The sequence below is a fragment of the Canis lupus genome, chromosome 4, assembly GCF_048164855.1.
Source record: "Canis lupus baileyi chromosome 4, mCanLup2.hap1, whole genome shotgun sequence".
Classification (NCBI taxonomy): domain Eukaryota; kingdom Metazoa; phylum Chordata; class Mammalia; order Carnivora; family Canidae; genus Canis; species Canis lupus.
In genome coordinates this window covers 20505558-20533226 of record NC_132841.1, presented here as the reverse complement: position 1 = coordinate 20533226, position 27669 = coordinate 20505558, and the positions used below count along the sequence as shown (strand labels likewise).

The window sequence follows — 27669 nt, the reverse complement described above, 5'->3', positions numbered from 1 at the left end:
ATGCAAATAAAAAACAAAATGAGATATCACCTCCATGAGATAGCAGCATTATTCACAACAGCCAAGGTAAGGGAACAACCTTAGTGTCTCTGGACAGATGTAAATGTGTATGTGTATGTATATGTGAATACATGTACACACACACACACACACACACACACACAGGGATATTATTCAGTCTTATAAAAGGAAATCCTGTCATTTAAAACAACATGGATGACCCTTATGAGTATTATGTTAAGTGAATTTTGAAAGACAGAGAAAGACGAATATTGCATGGAAACACTTATATTTGGAATCTAAAATCTTAAAATGGCAAATTCACAGAAACAGTACAAAAGTGATTGTCAGGGACTAGGGGGTAGAGGAAATAGGGAGAGGTTGGTAAGAAGGGTAGAAACTTTCAGTTATAAGATGAAAAAGTTTGAGGATCCAATGTACAACATGGTGACTATGATTGATAACACTGCATTGTATAATTAAATTTGCTAAAGGAATAGAATTTAAATATTCTCACTAAAAAAGAAAAAAAAAGGTAAATTTGTGAGGTAATAGATGTGTTACTATGATGAGGGGGAATCCTTCCATAATGTGTACATATACCAAATTACTAAACTACACACTATTTAGTGTGTAGATAGTGTTTAGATATTTATCATACAAATCTGTCAATTTTACCTCAATAAGGCTGAAAAACAAACCTCAGTGATGATTTTTAAATTAAATTAATATAATCAATTTTAAAATTAGGTTGACAATAATAATAACATCTGGTTGTGTGTGTTAATGTGTGTGTTTAAGATTTCATTTATTTATTTAACAGGGATAGAGAGCATAAGCAGGGGGGGCAGCAGGAAGAAAGAGGGAGAATCAGGCTCCTGCCCGGGTGCTCTAAATCTATGTCTTTTATTTTTTTTTAATGTCTTTTAAATTAACAGAGGAAAAGAGAATAAAATAGAAAAATAACCCATTTAGCCTGCCAGCACCAAACATTTATTACAATGTGTCTAATAAAATATAGTCACTACCTAAAAGAAATGCCACAGATTATGTAAATAAAACAAAGTCTAAATTAAATGATTTACTGTCCATAAGGGACACCCCTAAAGGAAAGTGATTTGAAACTCAAAGGATGGGCAAAAATATTCCAGAGAAATATAAACAAAAATAGGATGGATATGCTTCTATTTTAAATTTAATTTTTTAATAATTATTTCCATCTATAAATTAAAAAATTGAACCAAGAGTAACAAGTTTATCACACCTAGATATTATTGAGGTGGCTCAGTCAGTTAAGTGAGTGCTTTTGACTCAGGTTATGATTCCAGAGAGTCCTGGGATTGAGCCCCTGCACTGGCTCCCACGCTTCTCCCTCTCCTCCTGCTTGTGGTCTATCTCTCTCTCAAATAAATAAATACAATCTTAAGAAAAAGACATACACTCTATCTTAAATACACTACTGAGTCCCTTCATGGCTTTAAATATTATTCTTAAAAAATCTATTTCTCAATTTATTAAAATCACAATGGAGATTTACATAAATTGACCCAAACAGGATATATTAATATGAAAAGAACCAAGCTGCAAAGAAGCAACATAAGAGGGTGGCCCTGGTGGCTCAATGGTTTAGCACAGCCTTCAGCCCAGGGTGTGATCCCAGGTCGGGCTCCCTGCATGGAGCCTGCTTCTCCCTCTGCCTGTGTCTCTGCCTCTCTCTCTCTCTCTCTCTCTCTCTGTATCTCTCATGAATAAATAAATAAAAATTTTTAAAAAGAAGTAACATAATAGTCTAATTGTTATAAAATAATAAATTTTACTATAGTCATAGGACACTTACCATATAAGACAGTTGTTAATAGTAGATCTATGTGGATGAGCTAGGGAGAAGTAAATTGTCCACTACAATTAAATTTACAGTTAAAGAAAAAGACAATTTTATTTAGAGCTTGAACTCATGGTCCTGAGATCAAGACTTGCATGCTCCTTTGACTAAAGCCAGCGAGGTACCTCAAGAAAGATACTCTTAATCTTAATAAGTGTCTAGAAAGTGATCTTTGTGGGGGCACCTGGGTGGCTCAATTAGTTAAGCGTCTAACTCTTGATTTTGGCTCAGGTCATGATCTCAGGGTTGTGAGATGGAGCAGGTGTATGGCACCTAACTCAGCCAGAAGCCTGCTTGAGATTCTCTCTCTCTCCCTCTGCCCCTCCCTGGTATGCAAGGATGCGTGCTCTCTCTCTCTCAAATAAATAAATAAATCTTAAAAGAAACAAAGAATGTCATTTTCTTTGACACATTGTTTGGAATAGAACCCCAGCATGACTGTTATCATCATTGTTTTATGTATTTCATAGTGGAAACAAAATGTTGCAGAAAAAAACGAAGGAGAATGCTCAAATGTCTCAATGGTTGAGTGTCTGCCTTCAGTTTAGGGCCAGATACCGGGATTCTGCATTGGGCTCCCTGTGGGAAGCCTGCTTGTGTCTCTGCCTCTGTGTGTGTGTGTCTCTCATGAATAAATAAATAAAATCTTAAAAAAAAAAAAAATGAAGGCATTAGAAAAAACTTCATTGATGTTATAAGTCATTACTACCTTAAGGAAGAAGGCACTTCATTTCCCTCCATTCTGTTATGTATCTCTTTGACAGTCACCACACACAAATTCAAATCTGGGACTATATTACCTTTTAATTCTTCATAAACACCTTAAACGTCATGGAATACAAATCCAATTAAGAAACACAGGAATAGGGACACCTGGATGGCTCAGCAGTTTAGCGCCTGCCTTCGGCCCAGGGCGTGATCCTGGAGACCTGGGCTCGAGTCCCATATCGGGCTCCCAGCATGCAGCCTGCTTCTCTCTCTGCCTATGTCTCTGCCTCTGTGTGTGTGTGTGTTTTTCACAAATAAATAAATAAAATCTTAAAAAAGAAACACAGGAATAGTGGTGTCTGGGTGGCTCAGTTGGTTAAGTTTTTGCCTTCAGCTCAGGTTCATGATCTGAGTCCTGGGATGGAGCCCTGTGCCCCTGGGCTGCACGGGCAAGGAGTCCGTTTCTCCCTCTCCATCTCCTTGCACTCATGCTCTCTCTCACTCTCTCTCTCTTTATCAAATAAATAAATATAAATCTTTAAAAGAAAAGAAACACAGGAATAAAAATATAAATCATCAAAAAAAAAATATATATATATATATATAAATCATCAGAAAGGGACACAGTTCCCAAAAAACTGGTGTCATACAATAAAACAGAAAATTGCTACACACAACTGAGGATGGCTGTAAAGACTGACAGAGCTAAGTATAAGGCTTTTAATAAAACTAAACAAAAATAACACCAGAAAAAAGTCTGCCAGTCTGAACACTGAGATCTGTTACCGCTGAATTTTTCTCACCTCTCTTTTATGAATTTCAAAGTCACAACCTGACCTTAAAATACCGCTCTTCTGTACCTTGCTGGAAAGCTGCCAGGGAAACTTTTGTGGCCTGTTCTTAAAGCCATTTTGATGCTTTGCTAACCAGCAAATGAGACGACAGTCATGGAAACTAACAGGACTTTTGAAAACACGAGGCTCCAGGCAGGACGAAGCCTCAGCAGATGTTGTTATACATTTGGACATTAATAATTAAGCAATTCCTACAAGGCCCCTTGGTATTATACTTGCAAAACTGATTCAAACAAATCAGCTTGGGAAGGAGCAATCACTGGAACTACAAGCTGGATTAAATATGGTAAACAAAGGATCCTTGGCAGGAGTGAGTGTACTTGGCCAGTAAAAACTGAAATAACATCTAAGACCTGCTAACTCTAACAATTAACTGGAAAACACAGAAAAGAATACAGTTTGGGCCAGTAATAAATTTATGACAATGTTACAAGTTACTACAAGGGAAGAAAATTTCGACATTCTAAATGAACAAAACAATGTGGTAATAATTTTACAATATATCAAATAACCATGCTATACACCTTAAACACACAGTGTTACAAGACAAGTATATCTCAATAAAGGTGGAGAAAAAATAAATTTGAAAAATTTTGAATGAAGTTCAGTATTTTTTGTATACTAAAATAAATATAAGAACATAAAATGAGTTTGTTAAAACTATTTTATTGTTTCATGGAAATATTTCAGAAACCATGGAAATAAAGACAACTATCAAATTCATTTGAGAAAAATAAGAATGTCTGAAGAGTAAAGTCTAAAATTCTAGGAAGAAGTGTTGAAATGATTTGAAATGCAACAGGCAGCAAATCTTAAAACAATACAGCTACTCAACCAGCACATGCAATAATCTCCTTTACACATCCCAAGAAAAAGTCACCTTGACATAAACTTACACATTATGTTTAGTCCTAAAAAGTAAGAACTGACAGGTCTGGCATTTTTAGATTATATACATTGAAGTTCCACACACCTTACCCTTTTGCCTGGGATGCTGGCTGAGTTTTACAAATTATGCAACAGATACACCAGAGGCTAAACATGCTCTGATATAAAACTCTTACTATACAAGCTTAGTAGTTAAGTAAGCTATGAAATGACCATCTGTGTTTTCTGCTTAAGCAGATGAGAGGATCTCAAGGTTAGAAGAGATCTTCAAGGGCATGGAATCCACTTCCTTACTCCAGGACCAATCTCTGCATTACCTCTATTAAGTGATTCATCAACCTTTGCTTACATACTCAAAGTGACAAGAAACTAGACAGTCCAATATGCTGTCTCTTCCTATCCAACACTTATCAGTCTTATTTTTATGCTTGGAACCTGACATGGCAAGTCTTCCTTAACCCTTCAGTTAACCATTAGTAATGCATTGTAACCCATAGGATAAAATAAATAGCTCTGAATCCATACTGATATAATAAATAATTGAATTAATAAATAAGAGGGGGAAGAGGGACAGTGCTTTCTTAAAGTACAATTTCCATTAATAGATGGAGAAGGATGGTAGAAAATGGCCATTTTGTAAGCACCATACTAATAATTGTTTAAAGCAAGAATTATGTATGAATACTAAATTTAGTAGGTACAGGTGCCTGGGTGCCTGGCTCAGTCAGTTAAGCATCCAACTCTTGATATTGGCTCAGGTCATGATCTCAGGATTGTGAGATCGAGCTCTGTGTTGGCTCCCACTGGGTGTGGAGCCTGCTTAAGATTCTCTTTCTCCTTCTCCCTTCACCACTCACTCCCCTATAAAACATAGTGTCCAAGTATCTCCCCATAAGATACTTTTTAACTACAAAGGGAAACAGTAATTTTACAGAGAAGAATCCTGACAGACACTTAAGCCAAGAGATCAAAGTTAATTCAGACATGAGACCTGATATGATACACTGAGAAAGGCACACAGCTTCTGTGGCTTCTTGCCAAAAATGCATATCTTGAATTTAATCACGAGGGAGCATCACACAACCTAATACTAGCAATATTCTACAAAATAACTGAAAGGGATTTTTCAAAAGTCCCAATGCCACAAAAGACTCTGAAACACTATTACACTCTGGAGACTAAGGAGATATGACAACTAAATGATGAAAGATCTTAAATTGAACCCTGAAGCCCCCCAAATAAGGACATTAGTGGGGAACCTGGACAAATTTGAATTAGGTCTTCAGAACAGTAAATGATATTCTGTAAATGTTAATGCCTTTGTTTTGATCCAGGGTATGTAAGACATTATCATTTGGTGATGTTACTCAACATCACTCATCATTAGAGAAATGCAAATCAAAATTTCAACGAGATACCATCTCACACCTGTCAGAATGGCTAAAACCAAGACTACATGATACAACAGGTGTTGGCGAGGATGTGGAGAAAATGGAACTCTGTAGTTCTATTGGTAGGAATGCAAACTGGTACAGAGACCGGAAAACAGTAAATTAAAAAATAGAACTATTCTACAATCCAACAATCGTGCTACTGGGTATTTACCAAAAAAACACAAAAACACAATTCACAGGGAATACATGTGCCCCTGAATTTGTAGCAGCATTATTTACAATAGCCAAATTATGGAAGCAGCACAGGTGTCCATTGATTGATGATGAATGGATACAGAGGATATTATATAAATACATACATACATACAATGGAATACTATTTTCTCTTATAAAAGAATGAAATCTTTCCATTTGCAACATGATGGAGCTAGAGTATAATGCTGTGTGAAGTACATCAACAGAGGAAGACAAACACTATATTATTTCACTCATGTGGAACTTAAGAAAGAAAACAAATAAACAAAGGGGGGAAAAGAGAGAGAGACAAACCATGGAACAGCCTCTTAACTATAGAGAACAAACTGTTGGTTTTCAGAGGGGAAGTGAGTGGGGTGGGAGGGTTAAGTGATAGGGATTAAAAAGAACCCATAACATTTAGCACTTGGTCATGTATAGATTTGCTGAATCACTGTATTAGACACCTGAATCTAATAGAACACTGTATGTTAACTATAATGGAATTTAAAAATGAAACACTTGGGGATGTTGATAAACTCTTTGTATCATTTTTGTAATAGTCTTACAAATTAGAAATGACATTTAAATGAAAAGTCAAAAAAATGTACTTGTCATAGCTTAGAGCCCATTCTCTTCTCCCCAAGAGTTTTTTAATACCCTCAAGGCTTTACTGGAAATTTACACAGAAGGAATAGTTTTACAATGTTTTGAGTGCTACTCACTGCTCTTTAATCACAATGGAAAAGTTTGCATTTTTTATTTTAATTAAAATTTCTTTGATTTTATTATATTTTCATTTTGTGGCGGGGGAGGGAGAAACTGGCAGATAGGGAAAATGAGAAGACACCAAATCATTTACTCAGGGAAAACTAATATGTAGTCTGTGAGATCCCTTTTCCTATATATAAATGTATTTGATGGACTGTACTTTTATTTTTAAATTTTTTTTTTTTATTTATGATAGTCACAGAGAGAGAGAGAGCCAGAGACAGAAGCAGGCTCCATGCACTGGGAGCCCGACGTGGGATTCGATCCTGGGTCTCCAGGATCGTGCCCTGGGCCAAAGGCAGGCGCCAAACCGCTGCGCCACCCAGGGATCCCTGGATTGTACTTTTAAAAGAAAAATGAGATCTATAGCATGTCATTTTGTAACCTATTTTTTTCACTGAAAAAATACAGTTACATCTCCCTTCTCTTAAGACTGAAAGTAGACATGCTTACTTCTAAGACTCTAAGCCAAACTGCTCTCCAGAAAGATAGTACCAATTTACTTCTTTTTTCAGAGTTACCAAGTGACTTATTTTAATGCAAATTTTTCATTATTTACTAATCTTGTCCTTTTACCTATCCAAATTCATGTAAAAAACAAAAACAGAATCTTAATGTAAATTTTCAAAGTATTGTAGAGGTTGATCATTGAAAAACTATTTCTTGAATGTTTATATTCCTTCTTTTGTGATGTTGACCACTTAGTAAGTTTTTCATTTATTTTAAACCTCCAGACAACTCTTTCATTCTCTATGACACCATAAACATCACTGATGTGATTTGGGTTCCCTTATTTCCAAGTACCATCATTATTATGGGTTGCCATAATATCTCAAGCAGAAATTTGAATCCTTTTTAAGCCAACTATGAGGAAAATTTTGTACACTATCATCAGAAATTCTCAACTTTGGGGATCCCTGGGTGGCTCAGTGGTTTAGCGGCTGCCTTTGGCCCAGGGCGTGATCCTGGAGTCCCAGGATAGAGTCCCATGTCGGGCTCCCTGGATGGAGCCTACTTCTCCCTGTGCCTCTGTTTCTGCCTCTCTCTCTGTGTGTCTCGCATGAATAAATACATAAAATCTTTAAAAAAAAAATTCTGAACTTCAATTCCTCTTTTGGATGTTCTATCTACATTTTAATACAATGATTAAAAGCAAATGGCAAAAATACAAGATAGGTCCTGCTTCCTTTATGTAGTTACCAAAATTCACCACCAATGTTTAGAATACTAATAATTTTTAAAAACCCACTGGACTGCACTGCTAACTATTTTTCTTCATACTATTATTACATATTCAGTATTATACGATGGATTATATACCTTTATTTTTTAAAAGATTTTATTCATTTATTCATGAGAGATACAGAGAAAGGCAGAGACACAGGCAGAGAGAAAAGCAGGCTCCAAGCAGGAAGCCCAGTGTGGGACTGGATCCTGGGACTCCAGGATCACGCCCTAGGCCGAAGACAGATGTCCAACCACCGAGCCACCTAGGTGAGGCATCCCAAACGAATTATACACCTTTAAAAATCTGTGTTTAGGGGCACCTGGGTGGCTCAGCAGTTGAGCTTCTGCCTTCAGCTCAGGGCGTGATCCTGGGGTCCCAGAATCCGGTCCCACAACGGGCTTCCTACATGGAGCCTGCTTCTCCTTCTGTGTCTCTGCTTCTCTCTCTCTGAAAACACATGTCCATCAAAAAGCCCTTGTATAAAAATGTTCATTAAAAAAAAAAAAAGAATATCCATTAACAGCTTTTTTCATAAAAGCCCCAAACTGAAAATAATCAAAATGTCCATCAGTGAGAGGATGAATAAACAAAGTGTGGTATATTCTTACAGTGGAATACTATTTAGTGATAAAAAAGGAACAAAGGACTGATATACACAACGTGAATGAAATTCAAAAATATGAGGAGTCCTGAGACAATTCAATGGGGAAACAATCTTTTCAACAAATAGTATTGGGACAATTGGATATCCAGTTGCAAAAGAATGAAGTTGGGACCCTGCATCACACCATATATATATAAAAAAATTGAATTAAAATGAATCAAAGACTTTAAAGTAAAAGCTAAACCAAAATCTCTTCAAAGAAAACATGTATATTTGTAAACTTGGATTAGGCAACGGTTTCTTAGATATCACAACAAAAGAACAAACAAGCAATAAAAAATAGATAAACTGATCATCAAAATTAAGAACTATTGTACTTCAAAGGACACATCAAGAAAAAGATAACCCAGGATGCCTGGGTGGCTCAGCAGTTGAATGTCTGCCTTCAGCTCAGGGTGTGATCCCAGAGTCAGTGATCGAGGGGATGAGTCTCCCCACGGAGAGCCTGCCTCTCCCTCTGCCTATGTTTCTGCCTCTCTCTCTGTGTGTCTCTCATGAATAAATAAATAAATTCTTAAAAAAAGAAAAAAGAAAAAAGAACCCTAAGATCGAGAGAAAACATTTACAATCATACAGCTAATAAGGGTCTTGAATGTAGAATACATATATTCGATTATAAGTCAACAATAAAAGTCAAATAACCCATTAGAACATGTAGAGATTAAAAAAAAAAAAAAAAAAAAAGAACATGTAGAGATAGTTCTCCAAAGAAGACCCACAAATGGCTAATAGGCATATAAAGAGATGCTTACTATCATTAACGATGTGAGACCCCACCACTTCACCTACCCACTAGGAGGGCTAACATTAAAAAAGGACAGACAATAATGAATGTCAGACAAAATATTGAGAAATTGGATCTCTTCGTACAATTCTAGTAAGAATGTAAAATGGTGCAGCTGCTTTCATGAAGTTTGGCAATTTTTCTAAAAGTTAACCATTATGTTAACATATAGCTCAGCAATTCTACCCATGGGTCTGTACTCAAGAGAAATGAAAGTTTTTCTCCCACACAAAAACTTATATATGAATGACCATAGCAGCATTATTCATAATAGCCAGAAAGTGGAAACTTCTCAAATGGCCATCAAACGGTGACTGGATGGGCAGCCCGGGTGGCTCAGCCTTCAGTCCAGGACCTGATCCTGGAGACCCGGGATTGAGTCCCACGTCGGGCTCCCTGCATGGAGCTTGTTTTTCCCTCTGCCTGTGTCTCTGCCTCTCTCTCTCTCTCTCTCTCTCTCTGTGTGTGTGTGTCTCTCATGAATAAATAAATAAAATCTTAAAAAAAAAAAAAAACGGTGACTGGATAAATAAAATGTGCTATATACATACAATGTAATATTATTCAGGAATGAAGGAAGAAATTAAGTATTGATACATGTTACAATAATAATAAACCTTAAAAAATATTACACCTAATAAACCAGCCACGATGATTATATGAAATGTCTAAACAGGCAAATCCATAGAGATAGAAAGTAAATTACTGATTGCCTACAGCTGAAGTGGATGACGAGGTTGGGAGGTGTCAGCTAAAGGGAACAGGGTAATTCTCTGGGATAATGAAAATCTTCTAAAATTGATTGTGGTAATCCATGTACAACTGTAAATATACTAAAAGCCACTGAATTATACACTTTAAATGAATGAATTGTGTGGTATATGAATTATATCTCAATAAAGCTGTTTATTTTTTTTTTTTCAAAAAAGCTGTTTAAAACAAAAACAAAAACCCAAAACTAAGGATGTTCATATCTACCTACCTAATTCTGAGTAAAAGAAGCCAATTTAGGGATCCCTGGGTGGCGCAGCGGTTTAGCGCCTGCCTTTGGCCCAGGGCGCGATCCTGGAGACCCGGGATCGAATCCCCTATCGGGCTCCTGGTGCATGGAGCCTGCTTCTCCCTCTGCCTATGTCTCCACCTCTCTCTCTCTGTGACTATCATAAATAAATAAAAATTAAAAAAAAAAAGAAGCCAATTTATTCTCTATAATTTCATACGTAAATAAACAAAACAGGGATCCCTGGGTGGCGCAGCGGTTTGGCGCCTGCCTTTGGCCCAGGGCACGATCCTGGAGACCCAGGATCGAATCCCACATCGGGCTCCCGGTGCATGGAGCCTGCTTCTCCCTCTGCCTGTGTCTCTGCCTCTCTTTCTCTCTGTAACTATCATAAATAAATAAAAAAATTAAAAAAAATAAAAATAAACAAAACAAAACCTAACTTATGAGGACAGAAAACAGATCAGTATTCGCTGGACTGAGGGGTGGGTAATATTGGCTAGGAAGAGACCAAGAGAACTTGTGCTGACAGAAATGATTGGTGTCTTTCTATGTATTCATCAAAATTCGTTGGGACACCTGGGTGGCTTGATGGCTGAGTGTCTGCCTTGGACTCAGGGTGCAATCCCAGAGTCCCAGGATCGAGTTCCACATCAGGCTTCCTGCATGGAGCCTGCTTTTCCCTCTGCCTGTGTCTCTCTGCCTCTCTCTCTCTCTCTCTGTGTCTGTCTCTAGTGAATAAATAAATAAAACATCTTTTAAAAAAAACCCCAAAACTCGTTGAATAGTGTATATAAGACCTGAGTATTTCAAAGCATATCAAATATATTTCAAAAAATAATCACCATAAAAAAATAATAATAATCACTATTAAAAAATGAGTTGATACATATGTATAAATATAATTCATACACAGAACTGGAGATAGAGTTGTATGTATAGAGACTATATCTGAAAATACAACACATGATTACAACATATGAAAATACAACATATGATTAAAATCATAAATGACCTTTGCATTTTTATTTGACATAATTAATTTTGACTACACTTTGATGTTTCCATCAGATCATTAACTGTACATAGGATTGCAGTATACTTTTGCTATTAGTACAACTTACTAACTTCAGTCAGAGGTAATTTTGTGAGTTTTGTTTCTAGTATATATCCTGAAGAATCTTTAATGTAATTTGTTTCTGATCTGGTTCATAAACAAATCATTTTTCTTTTCTTTAAAGCTACTTGGTGCTCAATTGAGGGAGTAGGTTATCACTGGTTGATTATTGTCTACTTTACTTTGTCTCCATTGAATTTCTGAGTTGGGCTTCTTTCTTTTGTATTAACTTCTTGGTAAGATAGGGTTGTGTGGAAGATAAGAGGTGGAAAGAGCAAGATAAAAAAGGCAAGATAAAGAAGGAATGAAGTCTACATCACATTCCCTTGGAATTCTATGCCTAGTTAGCCTCATCATCCTGGTATCTGCTTTTTCTCCACATTCCAGATACTATACCTGCATTTTACCACATAGTAGCCTGAATCCAACATTCTCAACCAAAATTAACCATTTGCCTACAATGTACAATAGGACATTAAATAGAACCAAAGGCATTTTTCGTTACTAGTAAAAGTTGTTTTCATTTAATCTTTAGTGCTTTAAATTTTTAAGTTCAACTTTTCTATGACTCCCAAAAGTCAAGGTGCCTTAAAGGTAATAAAATATAAAACAGATTGTTTAGGTTAAAAATGGAGGGCATAATAATATTTTATTCAGATAAGAATCATGAATGGATTCTAAAAATCAATGAGAAGAAAAAATAGTGACATAGTCCTAGAGTATCTCAACATAATAAATTACAAAAGGTAAGAATAAACTATTACCTGTCAGATACTACCGTAATCAAGTGGTCAGTGTTAAGATCATAGTAATGGAACAAATTGGTATGATGTGCCTCCAAATATGATCCACTGAGAAGAACACAAACTCACTTTCGTGGCATTCGAGTTAAAAAAGCATAATCTAAATCTAATCAAGAATAAACATTGAATAAAATGAAAACAAGTGATATTCTACAAAAATAACTGACCTGCATTCTTTGAAAACATCGGATTGGCAAGATTAAAGAGAGAACTCAATCAGAGAAAGACACTTATCATACAACCTCACTCATACGTGGAATTTAAGAAACAAAACAGAAAATCACAGTGGAAGAGGAAAAAATAGAACAAGACAACATCAGACAGGGAGAAAAACCATAGAGACTCTTAATCATAGGAAACAAATTGAGGGTCCCTGGAGGGGAAGGGGTTGGGGGATAGGGTAACTGGGGGATGGGCATTAGGGAGGGCAAGTGAATTAATGAGCAATGGGTATTATGCAAGACTGATGAATTACTGACCTCTACCTCTGAAATTAATAATACATAATATGTTAATTAATAGAATTTAAATTTTTAATAATTCAAAAAAATAAAATATGCACGCTTAAAAACATAAACTGCTTAAGTTTAATTTTTTAAAAGTTGTTAATTTATTGATTTTTTTCTTCTTAATATAATATGTAGATTCTTTTGGATTTTCTGTATGTTATGTCATATTCATCAGTTTTACTTACCCTTTTATAATGTCTGTATCTTTTGTCTCTTAGCTTATTGTACTGGCTTATAACTCAAATATAGTATTGAATATACTTAGTGTTAGCAGATATCTTCTTAACTTTCACAGTCTTAAGATATAATTTTTCAGTACATAACCATTAAGAAAAATGGCTGCTTTAAGTGTTTTTTTTTTTTTAAAGATTTTATTTATTTATTCATGATAGTCACAGAGAGAGAGAGAGAGAGAGGCAGAGACACAGGCAGAGGGAGAAGCAGGCTCCATGCACCGGGAGCCCGATGTGGGATTCGATCCCGGGTCTCCAGGATCGCGCCCTGGGCCAAAGGCAGGCGCCAAACCGCTGCGCCACCCAGGGATCCCTGCTTTAAGTGTTTTCTAAATAAAATATATCAAATTAAGACTGTTCCATTTTATTCAAAATTGTCTATGTTTTTAAACAGTTTTAAGTATGGGCTGAATCTATCAGATGCCTCTCATGCATCTATTGAAATGACCATTTGAGTTCTTTTATTCTTCTGAGGTAAGATGCAATGATTGATTTGAATACTAGACCAATCTTTCATTACTGTAATAGGTCCCACTTGATCATAATATATTATCTTCCTTAAATATTACTGGAATTTATTTGAAATATTTCATTAGACCATACGCACGTATGCATGCGTGTTCAGATATAGAAAGAGATTAACTTATAATTTTCCTTTCTGTAATATTCTTATGATTTGATATAAAAATTATGCTGGCCCCTAATACTAATAAGTATTAGTGTTCTGTTTTTTGTCTCAAGAAAAATGCTTGTAAAAATGACATTTTGTTTTTGACCTTAACTATTTAGAAAAATTAAATAACAAAATTATATGAGCTCTATTTTTTTGAGGAAAGGGTTTTTCAGAGTTTCAATTTCTTTAATAGATATATAAAATTTTGAATTTCAGCTTGTCTCACTTTGAGGGAAGAGATATATGTAGTCATAAAACTATGCATAATAAAATATTACCTTTAACATGACAAAAAGATTGAAGAGAGAACAACTGAATGCAATGCATGATCTGAGATGATCTTTTGATATTACTACATTATTAAGGACAATTGGTGAGATCTGATCAATAGATTAAATAATGATAGTATTATATCAATGTTAATTTACTGACTGATCTTAGTACTATAATTATGCAAGAAGAGGTCCTTTGTTTGTAAGAAATGCACATTTTAGTGTATGAAGAGAGATAAAGTAAACAAGATAAATTATTAACATTTGGGAAAACTCAGTGAGGGGTGTTTGGGAATATTTTGTACTACTCATAGCTTTTCTGTTGTTTGGAAATATTTTTAAAAATTTTTTTAATTTTAATGAAATTCACAAGAAAGTAGGGGGAAGACCAGAAGCTTTCTCATTTCAAAGTTGAACACATTACACTGCTTGACCTATGAATCTGACTGAGTATTCTGACTGAAAAGTCAAATTGGAAAACATTGTTGTCTTTTTTCTTTCTGGCCATGGTTAGAAATTAAACTAAATTAATCTTCACAGTCAATTTTTACTAGAAATTATATGGAAGAATGTTAGCCTCTCAGGCCATCTATTAACTATCGTGTGTCATAATGCATAGGACTTTAGAAAATGTGGCCCAGGTAACTCAGCTTTCTGATGATCCTAACTTGTTTTAGTGAAGAGATCAAATATCAGAGGCTTTAAATAAACCCTGGACAGCTGGATTAAATTTCTGATGAAACGTTCTAACCAGCAGTGCAGTTATTTTACACCATCCATTAAGTGAGGGCATAAACTAGATTTCATGGGTGGAGTGATAAAATTAACATTTTGAAATAGCTTCTATTTACCTTAATCAAATAAACTTCAGATTTTTGTACGGTTCATCAAAACCCTTACTTCAACCAATATTACTTTTCTAAGTCCTTCTCCATGACTATAAATATCTCTAGTTCATTTTTTATTTATTTCAGTGAGCCAATAATCAAGGTATCCCTTTCTCATCCATTCCCTATTACCACCAGATGTAGATGCAGAAGATCAGTTTAATCTCTGAGTTTACACTTACATTTTTTTTTCAATCTGTTAACCTCTCCTAATTAGAAATTTAGGACCCAATCCAGGAAGCATTGGACAGTCTCCAACAGCTAAATGTGGATTAGACAATCTACCCAAAACCTGAAATTTACTGCCAGTTACCCAGATTTCTTGACTGTCAAATAAGAAGATTAAAAAAGTAAGAAAAGACGAGTAGTGTTCAAACTCATCAGTCAAGAAAGATACACACACACACACACACACACACACATACACATGCACACAATGGTAGGAAAACCAGATAATAGATCAAAGAGACTATGCAATGCAAGATGTGATCTAAGAGTGGATGCTAAATCAGGAGGAAAACAACTAGAAAGGATTTTTAGGGGAGAGGGAGGACAATTGAAAAAAATGTTTAAATGAACAGTATTTTAGATTAGACTGAATTAATATTAAACTTCTTTAGTGTAATAATTGTATTGTGGTTACATAGAATATTCTTATGAGAGGCATGCTGAAATATTTACAGATAAAATGGTACATGGTCCAGCAAAAATAAATAAATAAATATATATATATACACACATATAAAAGAATATAGATGTTTAATGTATTATTCTTTCAACTTTTCTGTAGGTTTAGTTTTTTTTTTCAAGTAAAAATTAGGAAAAAATTAAATTAAATTAAATTTATTACACGTGTATCCTGATTTCCATAGCAATTCATCATTACACAGACTACTCAGGTCTGGCCAGATGATTTGGGAAAACACAGTTTCTCTTACATACCAAGATGTCAGTATAGTAATTTCTACAGTTCTGACCCAACTGACAAATAGGCCACATGTATCAATTCAATCATTCATTAAACTAACATTTATTGAATTGTAGGTGTAGGTATTACATTAAGACACAATGCGGAACACAAAGTTGACTGCTGCTCTAAAATAAAAGGTTTAGGTTGCCTGGGTGGCTCAGCGGTTGAGCGTCTGACTTTGGCTCAGGGCGTGATCCCAGATTCCCAGGATCAAGTCCCACATGGGGCTCCTTGCATGAAGCCTGTTTCTCCTCCCTCTGCCTATGTCTCTGTCTCTTTCTGTGTCTCTCTTGAATAAATAAATAAATAAATAAAATATTTTTTAAATAAATAAAAGGTTTACAATCTAGTTTAAAGAATATTAAAAACTCAAAATCTAAACACAATATTCTACAAAGGATTTTATTTTATATTAACAATCATAACAAAAATGATGATGGTAAAAGCTATCATTTATTGAATATATACTACATGAGATAAATTAAGTAAATTAAAAATTATACATGCTACCAAACAACCCTATCGATTGGTTACTGTTCCCCTTTTACAGTTTTACAGATAAGGAAAATAGGTCTCAGAGTTCACTTAAACTTCTTTAGGTCATACAATAAATAGAAGAAACAGGGTTAAACCCAGGACTATGACATTAAAGGTCATGCATCTTCTTTTGGATACTGCTGATACCATAGGAGACATGGTTCAAATAAAAAATGAAAAATAATAAAAAAAAACATTAAATATTTACATCAAAATTTAGATGCTTAGAAAATTTCAGATATATTTTTCCTATTTTTTCAGAAGGAAGTTTTGTCTAAAATAACATTGTTTATTTCAAAAATAGTTAATTTTTTCTTTTTCTAAAGTGAAATGAATACATAGGATATTAAGTGAAAATATTTCTAAGATAAAAAAAATGCCTTCAGATATTTAAGATACTTTTTTGATAATTTATGTATTTATTTTTTAAGATTTTATTTACTCATTCATGAGAGACAGAGGGAGAGCAGGCTCCTTACAAGGAGCCCAATACGGAACTTGATCCCAGAACCCCGGGATCATGCCCTGAGCCAAAGACAGACGCTCAACTGCTGAGCCACTCAGGCATCCCCTTTTTTTGATAATTTAGTGAGAACTTTATTATGTGATTTTTATCTCGAAGAAATGAGATTTAATATACATAACCTGAAAACATACTAAAACTTGTATTCTCTTCCAGATATGTTCATGTCCATCTACCTTTGTCTTTGTAACAAAGTTCTATAATTCAAACTGACCATTAATTGTGAGATTATATCATCATATTCTAGTCTTTATTATAGAATAGTTGATTCTATTTTTTATATATGTGTATACATACATACACATACATAAATATATACATATATTTAAGAGGGAGATGGGAGAGAAACTTAAGTAGGATCCATGCCCAGCACAAAGCCAGATGTAGGGACCAATCTCATGACTCTGAGATCATGACCTGGGCTAAAATGAACAGTCAGATGCCCAACCAACTAGGTCACCCAGGTGCCCCTATAGGATATTTATAAATAAAAGGGAAAAGAGAAAAATTTAGTACTTTCAATCTTTAAAATCTTATTTCTGATATTCCTCATTACAAAAAGCAGAAGTGGAATTTTTAAAAGGAAAGAAAAGGGTTTCTGGAATATAGGTTTATATTTTTCAAATAGAGCAATTAAGTGAATATACTGCTAAGAAAATACACATTTTCTGAAAAGTTCACTTAATATTTTTAGTAACATATACATCTTTAGATATAATAATACAGTGATTGAAAAATTACTATATGCCAAGCTATCTTAACCATTTTACATGTATTAAATAATTAACTATACAACAAGTCTGTGATCTTCTGTAGGTGCGTTTGTGTACTATATTTAAAATTAAGCACATGTGCAATATAATAAATAATTTAGTTATTTAAAATAAAAAAGTTCTGGGCACCTAGCTGGCTTAGTCTGTTAAGCGTCTGCCTTTGGCTCAGGTCATGATCTCAGGGTCCTGGGATGGAACCTTATGTCAGGCTCCTTGCTCAGCCTGCTTCTCCCTCTCCCTCTGCCCCTGCCGCTGCCCCTGCTTGTGCTCTCTCTCTCTCAAGTAAATAAATAAAATCTTAAAAAATTTAAAACAAAATTGAAAAGTTCCTATAAGTTTAGTTTAACATTTGGTTCCTTAGAATCATGAAAAGAACATGTGCTTCAATCAAATTCATGTGACATCAGTAAATTTGAATCATAGATGATAAAACTATAGCATCTCTTCTCTTAAAATTTGTCACATGCAGAGAGTCCTGCTTTTAGTTCAAAAAAGATTCAAAGAGTTAGTCAGTATTTAAAAAAGAAATCATCAGAACAGTTTTTTAAAAATTCTATAATCTTCATTCTATTTCATTGGCCACTGTGCCAGGTAAATTTTGTCATCAGATCTTTAAAACAATTGTTTTAATAACATATTTTAGACACTGAAAGACATTCCATTATTATTCCAATTTTACTATATGTGCTGCCGAAGTCAGCACAAGACATTCCATTATTAAATTAATTAAACTTGAAAATGAATTAAGATACCAGTAAGGTTTCAACAAAAATTTATTAACATTTCTTATTTAGCTCTTTTTATCTGCTCTTAGGGATACATTCTAGTCCAACACTATGAACACACAAACACAGTATCAAATGATCATTAAGTATTCAAGACAAAAGGTATATATTCTTAGCTAGGAAGAATTCAACACTTTTTTTTTTTTTTTTTTTTTTTTTTGGGTAGCTTGAATGAAATTTTCCTCACGCCCATTCACCCCACTTGGCTTCTATTCACTGATACTCTGGGATCATTCCTAGAAATTGCAGAATGAACATGGGTCTTGAGTCACTGAAATGTACGTGCTCCAATAATAAATGAATGATTTTTGACTGTGTGTGAGCTGGCTTAGTGAGAACCTAGCCCTGAAATCAGTCTGATCATCTTTGGGCAAAAGGAGATATTACAATTTCTGGGTATGCAAACCAGAAGCTCCATGTGTGCCTTTGATCATGTGAATAAACACTGATGGATGAACACAGATCTTTGACAATTTTTGCCAGTTTATGACATAATGAGGAAAATAAGGACCATGTGTTGAACCATAAAACTAAATAATTAAATTTATATGACCTTCTGGTATTCTGAGATTATCTTCTTTGAATTTATTTGTTTGTCTGTTTTATAAAGTTGGTATTGTGGGGCACCTGGGAGCTCAGTCACTTAAGCAGTTGCCTTTGGCTCAGGTCATGATCCCAGGGTCCTGGTGAGCCCCGCATCAGGCTCCCTGCTAGATAGGCAGCCTGCTTCTCCCTCTCCACTACCACTTGGCTCTCTCACATGGTCTTTCTCCCTCTCAAATAAATAAATAAATTCTTGGGGGGGGGGGCGGGGAAGGCGTTGTTATTGCTTTCTAGGTACTCTCACTACCCACTCTGAATTTTTTCCCCACTAGTCGGTTATACTCAGAAGTCTGGGATTCACTGCATGTGACCATGAAACACTATAAAAATGGTATGCTTCTTTTCCTGAACAATGATCAAGCTCTGTATTTGATCTAGCACTGAAATTTGCAACATGTTACTATGAATGATAGAATGTTACATTATAACCAGAGTTAAAAGTTTATCACTTTACCAATGTTTTTTTTTTTAATTTTTATTTATTTATGATAGTTACAGAGAGAGAGAGAGGCAGAGACACAGGCAGAGGGAGAAGCAGGCTCCATGCACCGGGAGCCCGATGTGGGATTCGATCCCGGGTCTCCAGGATCGCGCCCTGGGCCAAAGGCAGGCGCCAAACCGCTGCGCCACCCAGGGATCCCTTTCTTTTCTTAACTGAAACAAAGTTGTAGATAAAATGTGCAGAGAAAAATGTTTAGTAACTGTTTAATCTTCCACTTCTTGCTTAATGGGTTTTAAAAATAAACAAGGTAACTCAATTGTATCTAATTTGGTAGTTTTAAGTCAGAGCTATTACATGTAACAATTTTTAAAAATTTTAAATTGTAACATATACAAAGGAACAGCTCTCAAAGATATGAAGTAAATTTCCCCAGCTTGGCACTTTTTTGTTTCCTTCAAAGAATATACAGCAATTTGTAATTTATTCATTTGTCTCTTAATTGTTTTGCCTATCATTCCTAAGCAAGTTAATCTCAATGAGGACAGAAATCATTTTGGTCTTGCATACCATATAGTTCGAACATTTAGTATATGCTAAAGAATATATATTTATTGAATGTAAATGATTGTTGTTCAGGAAACTGAGCTTACTGAGCATTTACTATGTGCCAGGCAATGATGGTACTAAATATTCTGAATGTCACCTATGTCATGCAAATCAAGATCATGTATGAATATGATTTATTTATTATTTAATTCTCCTTTTAAAACATATTTCAAAAAACCATGTAAGTATGCAAGTGTCTTCTGTCCTGGTGAGATATATGTCTTATGTCCCCCCCATCAGGCCCCAGTACCACTTGTTCTTCTCCTTTATCAGCATCATCAAGGAAGGAAGGAAACAGTGAAGAGCAGGGTTGTCAGGGCAGAAGCTAGCAGGAAGATCACTTAGCTTTCATTTTTTCTTTTCTAAATCATCTGTAGACCATTTCCTGCTTTAATATCCACTGACATTCTTTATATTTATTCATTCAGTTCTTCCAAACACTACTTTGATGATATTTTATAACCAAATAGCTAGAAAATATCCTTTACTGGCCTAGAAAGAGTGTCTCTAATTACAGAATGTATAAATATGATCCCTGCTCAGGGATACCCACACTTTTTATTTTGAAATGATATTAGATTTATTTTTTAAATTTTTATTTATTTATGATAGTCACACAGAGAGAGAGAGAGGCAGAGACATACGCAGAGGGAGAAACAGGCTCCATGCACGGGGAGCCCGATGTGGGATTCGATCCCGGGTCTCCAGGATCGCGCCCTGGGCCAAAGGCAGGGGCTAAACTGCTGCGCCACCCAGGGTTCCCATGATTTTAGATTTACAACTAAGTTCCAAATATAGTATAGGGTTTCTCAAACACACTTCACCCAGCCTTGCATGATGTTACCTTCTTATAATAATGATTCTGATACTATTTTTAACCCCACCATCCCATCCCTGTGGTCACTAGTGATGCTGAATATGTTCTATCTGGGGATGCCTCGGTGGCTCAGTGGTTGAGCATCTGCCTTTGGCTCAGATGGTGATCCTGGGGTCCCAGGATCAAGTCCCGCATCGGGCTCCCCATGGGGAGCCTGCTTCTCTCTCTGCCTTTGTCTCTGCCTCTTTCTGTGTGTCTCTCATGAATAAATAAATAAAATCTTTAAAAAAAGAGAGAGAGAATATGTTCTATCTGGCCCTCTAGGTCTCTTGCATCCCATAGGAGGCCGACTGGCCCCTTTTGGCTTCTGATTGGATCCACCAATGAAAGCAGCAGAAAACTGGAGAGCAGGGTATTTATTTCCATCCCCAGTTCCCCAAAACTTTGTCTCTGCAGAAACATCCTGTTACCAAAGGCCATAACAAAAGCCCCTACTCTGTCTCTTCAACTACAACTATTCTTTCTCTCTGGGTTCCTGCTCCCACTCCCTGGCCTAGGAGTGGTGAGAAATCTCTGCTGTCACTAGTCCTGGGATGCTTTGCCATCCCTAGTTTTTCCCTTAACCCTGCCCATAGCTTTTAAACAATTCCTTTATTAAATTCCCCTCAATGTCCCCAAATGACCGTTAATCTGATTTTTTCCAAAGACAATGATTGATGACCTACCCAAAGTGGTATTACCTTAAAATCAACATTCCCTTAAGGGAATATATCCTCTTACCCTGACACACCAAGTAGAGAGTATTTACATAAAAGTTTCTACCACAATGAGTTCCAAATCATACCATTCACAAGTCCAATTTTATGAATCAATGCCTGGAATTATTTCACACCTTTACCTTACTCAAGGGTCAAGGAAACAATTACAGCACAGCCAATAAGGTGCCATGTATATATAAAATAACTCTAGTAATAATCAATAGCACTTGAACAGGAACCTGGTCCTCCAGAACCAGTGGGGACAGGAATTTATGCTGAGCCCACTCCCCAGCCCCCATCATTTGACTCCCATTTGGCCATTTGAGTGCTTTGGACAAAAACTGTCATTTCAGCTGGAGGGGAATTCTCTCTCCTATCAGGGATTTGAGGTCACTATCTGCAGTTTTAAATTTTGGTTTTTTTTTTTTTTTTTTTTTTTTTTTAGTTTTAAATTTTGAACTACAATAAAATGCATATAGGTTCTTGGTATAGATAATACATTGCTTAAAAATGAGAGGTATGAGACATACCAAGCAATTTCAGCCCCACAACTGGATTCAGTATTTAGTTAGCAGGTTCAGAGTAAGATGGCACAAGATTCAATTCTGCACCTAATTTCCCTAATCAGACTCTTCACCTGTCCTACTACTTCTTCACAGATGATGAAGATGAAAATCTTTAATCAGGACACCTTCAGCATCCACCCTGACAAAGAACAAGGGACCCAGGAGATCTGAAGATCTAGGAGGCCAGAGCCAAAGGAAGCAGCGAAATTTCTGGCATAATGCAAAATGCAAAGGGAGAATTATGAAAGGAGACCACATTTTAACCTATAGACTCCCATCTCTGCTCCCCCAGGTACCAGCCATCTGACCACTAAGTCCTCATCCATAAAACCTTAAACCGAAAGTTGTACTCTTCCCCCTGCCCTCCCTTCCCAAAAATGGATTTCGTTTTCTTAACATCTCCTTCAGGGTTGTACAATATTCCATATATTTTACACATATCAAACTTAAATCTGAAAAGTATTTTAGCATTTCTACTGTGGAGAACAAAATACATTATAGCCAATAAAAAATTAAAGAAAATATTTTAAAATGCCAACATCAGGGGGAAAATTATTATTTTTTCCTTTTAGGGCATTTCCCTACTCTTGTACAATTGATAACTATAGAGAAAGGTGAGCAACAATTCAATTCTGCTTGCTGTGGCACATGAAATTCAGCCACCCACAAGCACTTATTTTAAAATAAGTCAGAGTCCATTGCCATAATTCAAAAAAGCAACACACGGTATATTTACTTCTGAAATTTATTTCAGGTGACAGGACACCCACAGACTAACAAAATAAACATAGAATTAAATAGTATTCCCAAAGCCCAATTCTACTTCCTAGCAAAGGCAGATGATGATTTAGCTACCAAATTTATTCTATATTAATGTGTCCATGCAATTGACCTCTTTCTCCTATGCCCCCACCCCACCCCTGGCAAATTTGAGAGCCATTTTAACAGTAGCACTAAAATGATTTCTTATTTGAAAATCTGAAGACAAAACACCTTGAGATGGATACACCCAACACAGAAAGTATTAAGAATAGGTTAAGAATTATTAAAGCAGGGCTTTTTAATGATACAATTCCATAGCTGGAGAAGGGGAAGGAAGTAAAAGGGGGTGGGTGGGTCACTATTTTGCAGAAGCAAAATAGGAGGGGTTAATTTACCTTGAAAACAACCAGTATTCTATTTGTCCAGGCCCAATGAGAATTTGTGCCAAGCAATTTCATTCATTTCACAGTGCCTAGAACATTGATGACTGTGTGGTAAATATTAAACAAATACTTGTTGGTTGATTAAAGTGTACATGGCAACGCCGTGTACACACAGGAAACAGAAACTCAAGGTGGTCAGACAAATTTGAAAGCAATGCAAGGTTTGGTTCTCCATGTCAATAACATTTTCAAGGTACACAACTGGGGAAGCAAATGAGATAAAAAAATTTCCCACATCCATAGTTCAACATGTTGTTCCTCTTTGAGTGCTAAAACTTTATTTGCAAAAGAAAAGCTAAGGTTAGGTTAAAATAATATTAATTATTATATATATATGATATAATTTTAAAGACCAGTACATTTTATTGCTTAATATGTCTTTTTTTAATTAAAAAGGTTACTTGCTAGGTTGCTTACATTTATAGTAGCAATAGGCCACTTGAAATGTTTAACACATAAGCACTCATTTGCTAAACTAAAGCTAGCCTTGAACTTTTAGTGGTGCCATATGCTTTTAAATTAACCCTTCTAAATACTGTACAAAGCTCATAACCCAGACTGTTAGCTTAGAACCAAATTAGGTTACTACTAAATATTCATTAGGCAAACTACTGAAAATAAAGAAAACATGCATATTCCTACAGCTCTCTGAATGCCAAAATTAAAAATGATACAATGAGAATTTGGGATTAAGCAATGATAATTTGGCTGAGCTCAATGTCTTACATATTTCAAATTGAACTAAAACCTCTAAGGACCTTTTCCTTTGGAAAGCAAAACCACACATTTTAAAATAGTATCTAATGCAAGGTCTATTAAAATCACAATGGATCATAGCTGTCAACTTCAAATAGTGTCTCTCTCCTTAAGAGCATAAGTTTACACACTGGTGCAACACCACAAAGGCAGATGCTACAAAGGGATCTACCAAGAAAACAAATTTTATTCACAACGCTTTGCATATAAACTTTTCCTTCTGCAGACTTGTGTAGAGTTGAAAATAAAGGATGCTAATATGCACATCATGCAGCACATCAAAAAAAGAGAGAGAGAGAGAGAGAGAGGGAGAGAGAGAAAAAAACACTTCAGTTGAGTGAAAATTCATTTATCTACTGAAAATCTGGGAGAATTCACATCCACTGTACTCCAAATTTACTCCTAAGTGACAGAAAAATACTCTATGAAATGGCAAAAAAATTAAATATGATTTAATCAATAGCTGATTACCTTTAAAACTTTGGGCTTCTTTTCCCTCTGGGGCCTCTTGTTTTCTTTTATAACCTAAAAAAAATCAAATTGCAAAATGAGCCTCCGTTTAAGAAAAAAAAAAATTAGCTCCCACCTCCCCCCAAAAAATTTTTTTTGGCTATTTCTCTATAAAACTATTTAGACCATTTAAAATTATCAACATGTTTGCTAGGCAGAACCTAAAGAGCTCATGTAAAATGTATACTTTAAAAGTCACTGAAAAAAAGCCTTGCATAAAGATGAAGTAGGGAAATACCCTTTTTTCCCCTTAAAGACTGTCTTAATTAGCCTCTGCATTCTTCACAGCGAAGCCCACGAGGTAGCCATCTTGCTTGCTTCTGCAGAGGAAGCCTCTACAGTGGAACAGTTCTGCAAACTGCTTTTTGGTATTATTATCATGGTGTTTAAAGGCAGCCCTGGCCTGCCAGCACTGTAGACGTGCTGGGCATGCCTTTTGCAAAAACAGCCCCACAAAGAGTGCAGCCAATGGCAATGCAGAGCTTAGCAACTCCAAAGTGATCTTCTCTGCTAGCCTTCCTAGACAAAGGATCTCCTGTGCGGCTCCGCTCTCACCACAGGACACAGGCAGCCACAAGCTGCGACATGGAGTGCGCTGCAGAGGATCTGGTCGCGCCGAAATCACAGGAGGCTTCAGCAAAAACAATGCACACAAATCCCCCAGGTCTCCGCCATCGGATCGATGGCGGAGGCTCCCTGATTAGTAACCTCTTGGCGGCTCCGAGGGCAGGTCTGCGCGGGGGGAGGGGTGCGCGGCTCTGCCTCCAACGTACAGGAGATATAACCGAGCCGAGGGGGGCATTTGGGCTTGCTGAAACTCTGGAAGGTATTGTGCATTTTTACTTTATAAGGCAAGGCTAAATATTGGCGATATTTAAGGCAGGGAGGTTATGTGAGGACAGTGTAGGCTCAGCTGTTGGGCTGCGTGTCTCATTCCCCGGGAACCACACCTCTTTGCAGCAGGCGCTTTGCCCAGAAACACAGCAATTTGATTTCTGTCAATAAATGTCCAATGACAAAGGCGGATTAAAAAACACTAATGAAGCCACTTAAAAGGAAAAGGACAGGATGAGGACAAGGAGAGGGGGAGGAGTTTTCAAAATACACTTGCCACTCTGAGTGGCTGCAGAGGAAAAGATTTCTCTCTCTTGCTCTGGACATTTCTGGTGACCTTCGTTTCCTGAAGAAATCCCTCGGGTCCAGAAGGTGGGTTCACACCTTTCAGACAAAAAGGGGCACCTTTATGGGCTTCTCTGTCTCCCAAGATCATCAACTGTCTCAGAGCATCTTTCCGTGGAGCTGCCAAACAGGTCCCCAGGCGGAGCCAGTCTGCCTACCCGGCTGATGGTCAGACGGAACCACCCACTTCCCGGGAATGGGAGCTGAGCCAGAGGTGGCACAAGCAGCTACCCACACTCAGGCACCTGGGCTGCCACCGCGCTCAGCGGGCGGTAGGCACTGGGAGAGCGGGGCACCACAGTTGGGATTTGCCAGACCCTGAGAATGCCAGAGCCAGAGAGTTAAGCTCTCTCCCTGGCCTGGCAACAGCGACAGTAGAGAAGGAACCAGGACAGCTGCTGTGAGCTGGCAGGTCTCAAGGTCACTGCCAAAATGTAGTGCAGAGTCCGGTCACAGTCCCATCACAGCCACCTTGACAGCTGCACAGATCTTGGGAAGAGAGCCTCAGCTCCATCCTCACAGGGCCAAAGTTTCAGCAACACATTTAGGGGATTGGCAGGAGGGCCTCCCTGGCTGCTCAGCCAAAGATGGGTTTTCCACTTGCAGTTGGATTCAGAACAGATTCCCACAACCAGAAATCAGGAACAGAGTGAGGGCCGGAAGGCCTGTGTTTCATCACCCGGGATTCCTAGGCTTTCGGTTGGCCACAAAAGCACGCCTTACTTGTTGGAATGGTTAAGTCCAACATGCCCTGTTTTCCCACGTTCAACTACCTCTCCCTCACCTACCCACCCTCAAAATTTTTAACACATGTAAAAAGCAAGCCTCCTTGTAGCAAAATCAGTGGATTCTGACTTAAACACATCCATCAGGGCATCCTCAAGCACACTGAGCCCACACTGAGAAGCTCTCCCTGGTGAATGAAGTAAAACCATGAAAGAGGTGGAAAAACAGGACCTAATAATACAGCGAGACTTGAAAATGGCCCTGTACTTCTTTTTCTTTTAAGTGTATGTGTGTGTGCATGCGTGAGATAAAATAAAGATAACATAAAGTCTGCCACTTTAACCATTTTTTAAAAAGATTTTGTTTATTTGAGAGAGTACAAGCAGGAGGGGCAGAGAGAGGGACAAGTAGACTCCCTGCTGAGCAGGGATTTTTTTTCCCCATGTGGGGCCTGATCCCAGGAGGTGAGCCCAAGGCAGATGTTTAATGGACTGAGCCACCCAGGTGCCCCTATTTTAACCATTTTTAAGTGTATAGGTTAATAGCATTAAGTATGTTCACAATGTGGTGAAATGATTCTCACTCTCCATTTTCAGCACCTTTTCATTATCCCAGATACTCTGTATTCATTCAACAATAAGTTTTCATTTGCCTTCTCTCAGTCCTTGCTACTTTTTATTTTACTTTTGGGGTCTATAAATTCACCTATTCTAATATCTCATATAAGTAGTATTGCATGATGTGTGTCCTTCGGTGTCTGGCTTATTTCACTTTGCATAATGTTTTCAAGGTTCATCAACAATGTAAGATGTATCAGAATATCATTCCATTTTAAAACTCAATAGTGGGACACATGGGGGTGGCTCAGCAGTTGAGCGTCTGCCTTTGGCTCAGGCCGTGATCCTGGAGTCCCAGGATCAAGTCCCACATTGGTCTCCCTGCGTGGAGCCTGCTTCTCCCTCTGCCTGTGTCTCTGCCTCTGTGTCTTTCATGAATGGACAGATAAAATCTT

General features: G+C 36.8%; 1 protein-coding gene across 5 annotated transcripts in view; it reads right to left on the bottom strand.

The window, feature by feature from the left end:
• TET1 (tet methylcytosine dioxygenase 1) overlaps positions 1–27669 on the bottom strand; it is a 130065-nt gene that overhangs the window by 67384 nt on the left and 35012 nt on the right. For 3 of the 5 annotated variants that reach the window (XM_072823358.1, XM_072823357.1, XM_072823359.1), the window contains one exon: positions 24714–24767. In XM_072823358.1, the coding sequence (XP_072679459.1) occupies positions 24714–24767 (54 nt within the window). Of the gene's footprint in view, positions 1–24713; positions 24768–24990; positions 25489–27669 lie in introns of those variants that run through there. The other 2 variants (XM_072823361.1, XM_072823360.1) reach the window with 2 other exon arrangements.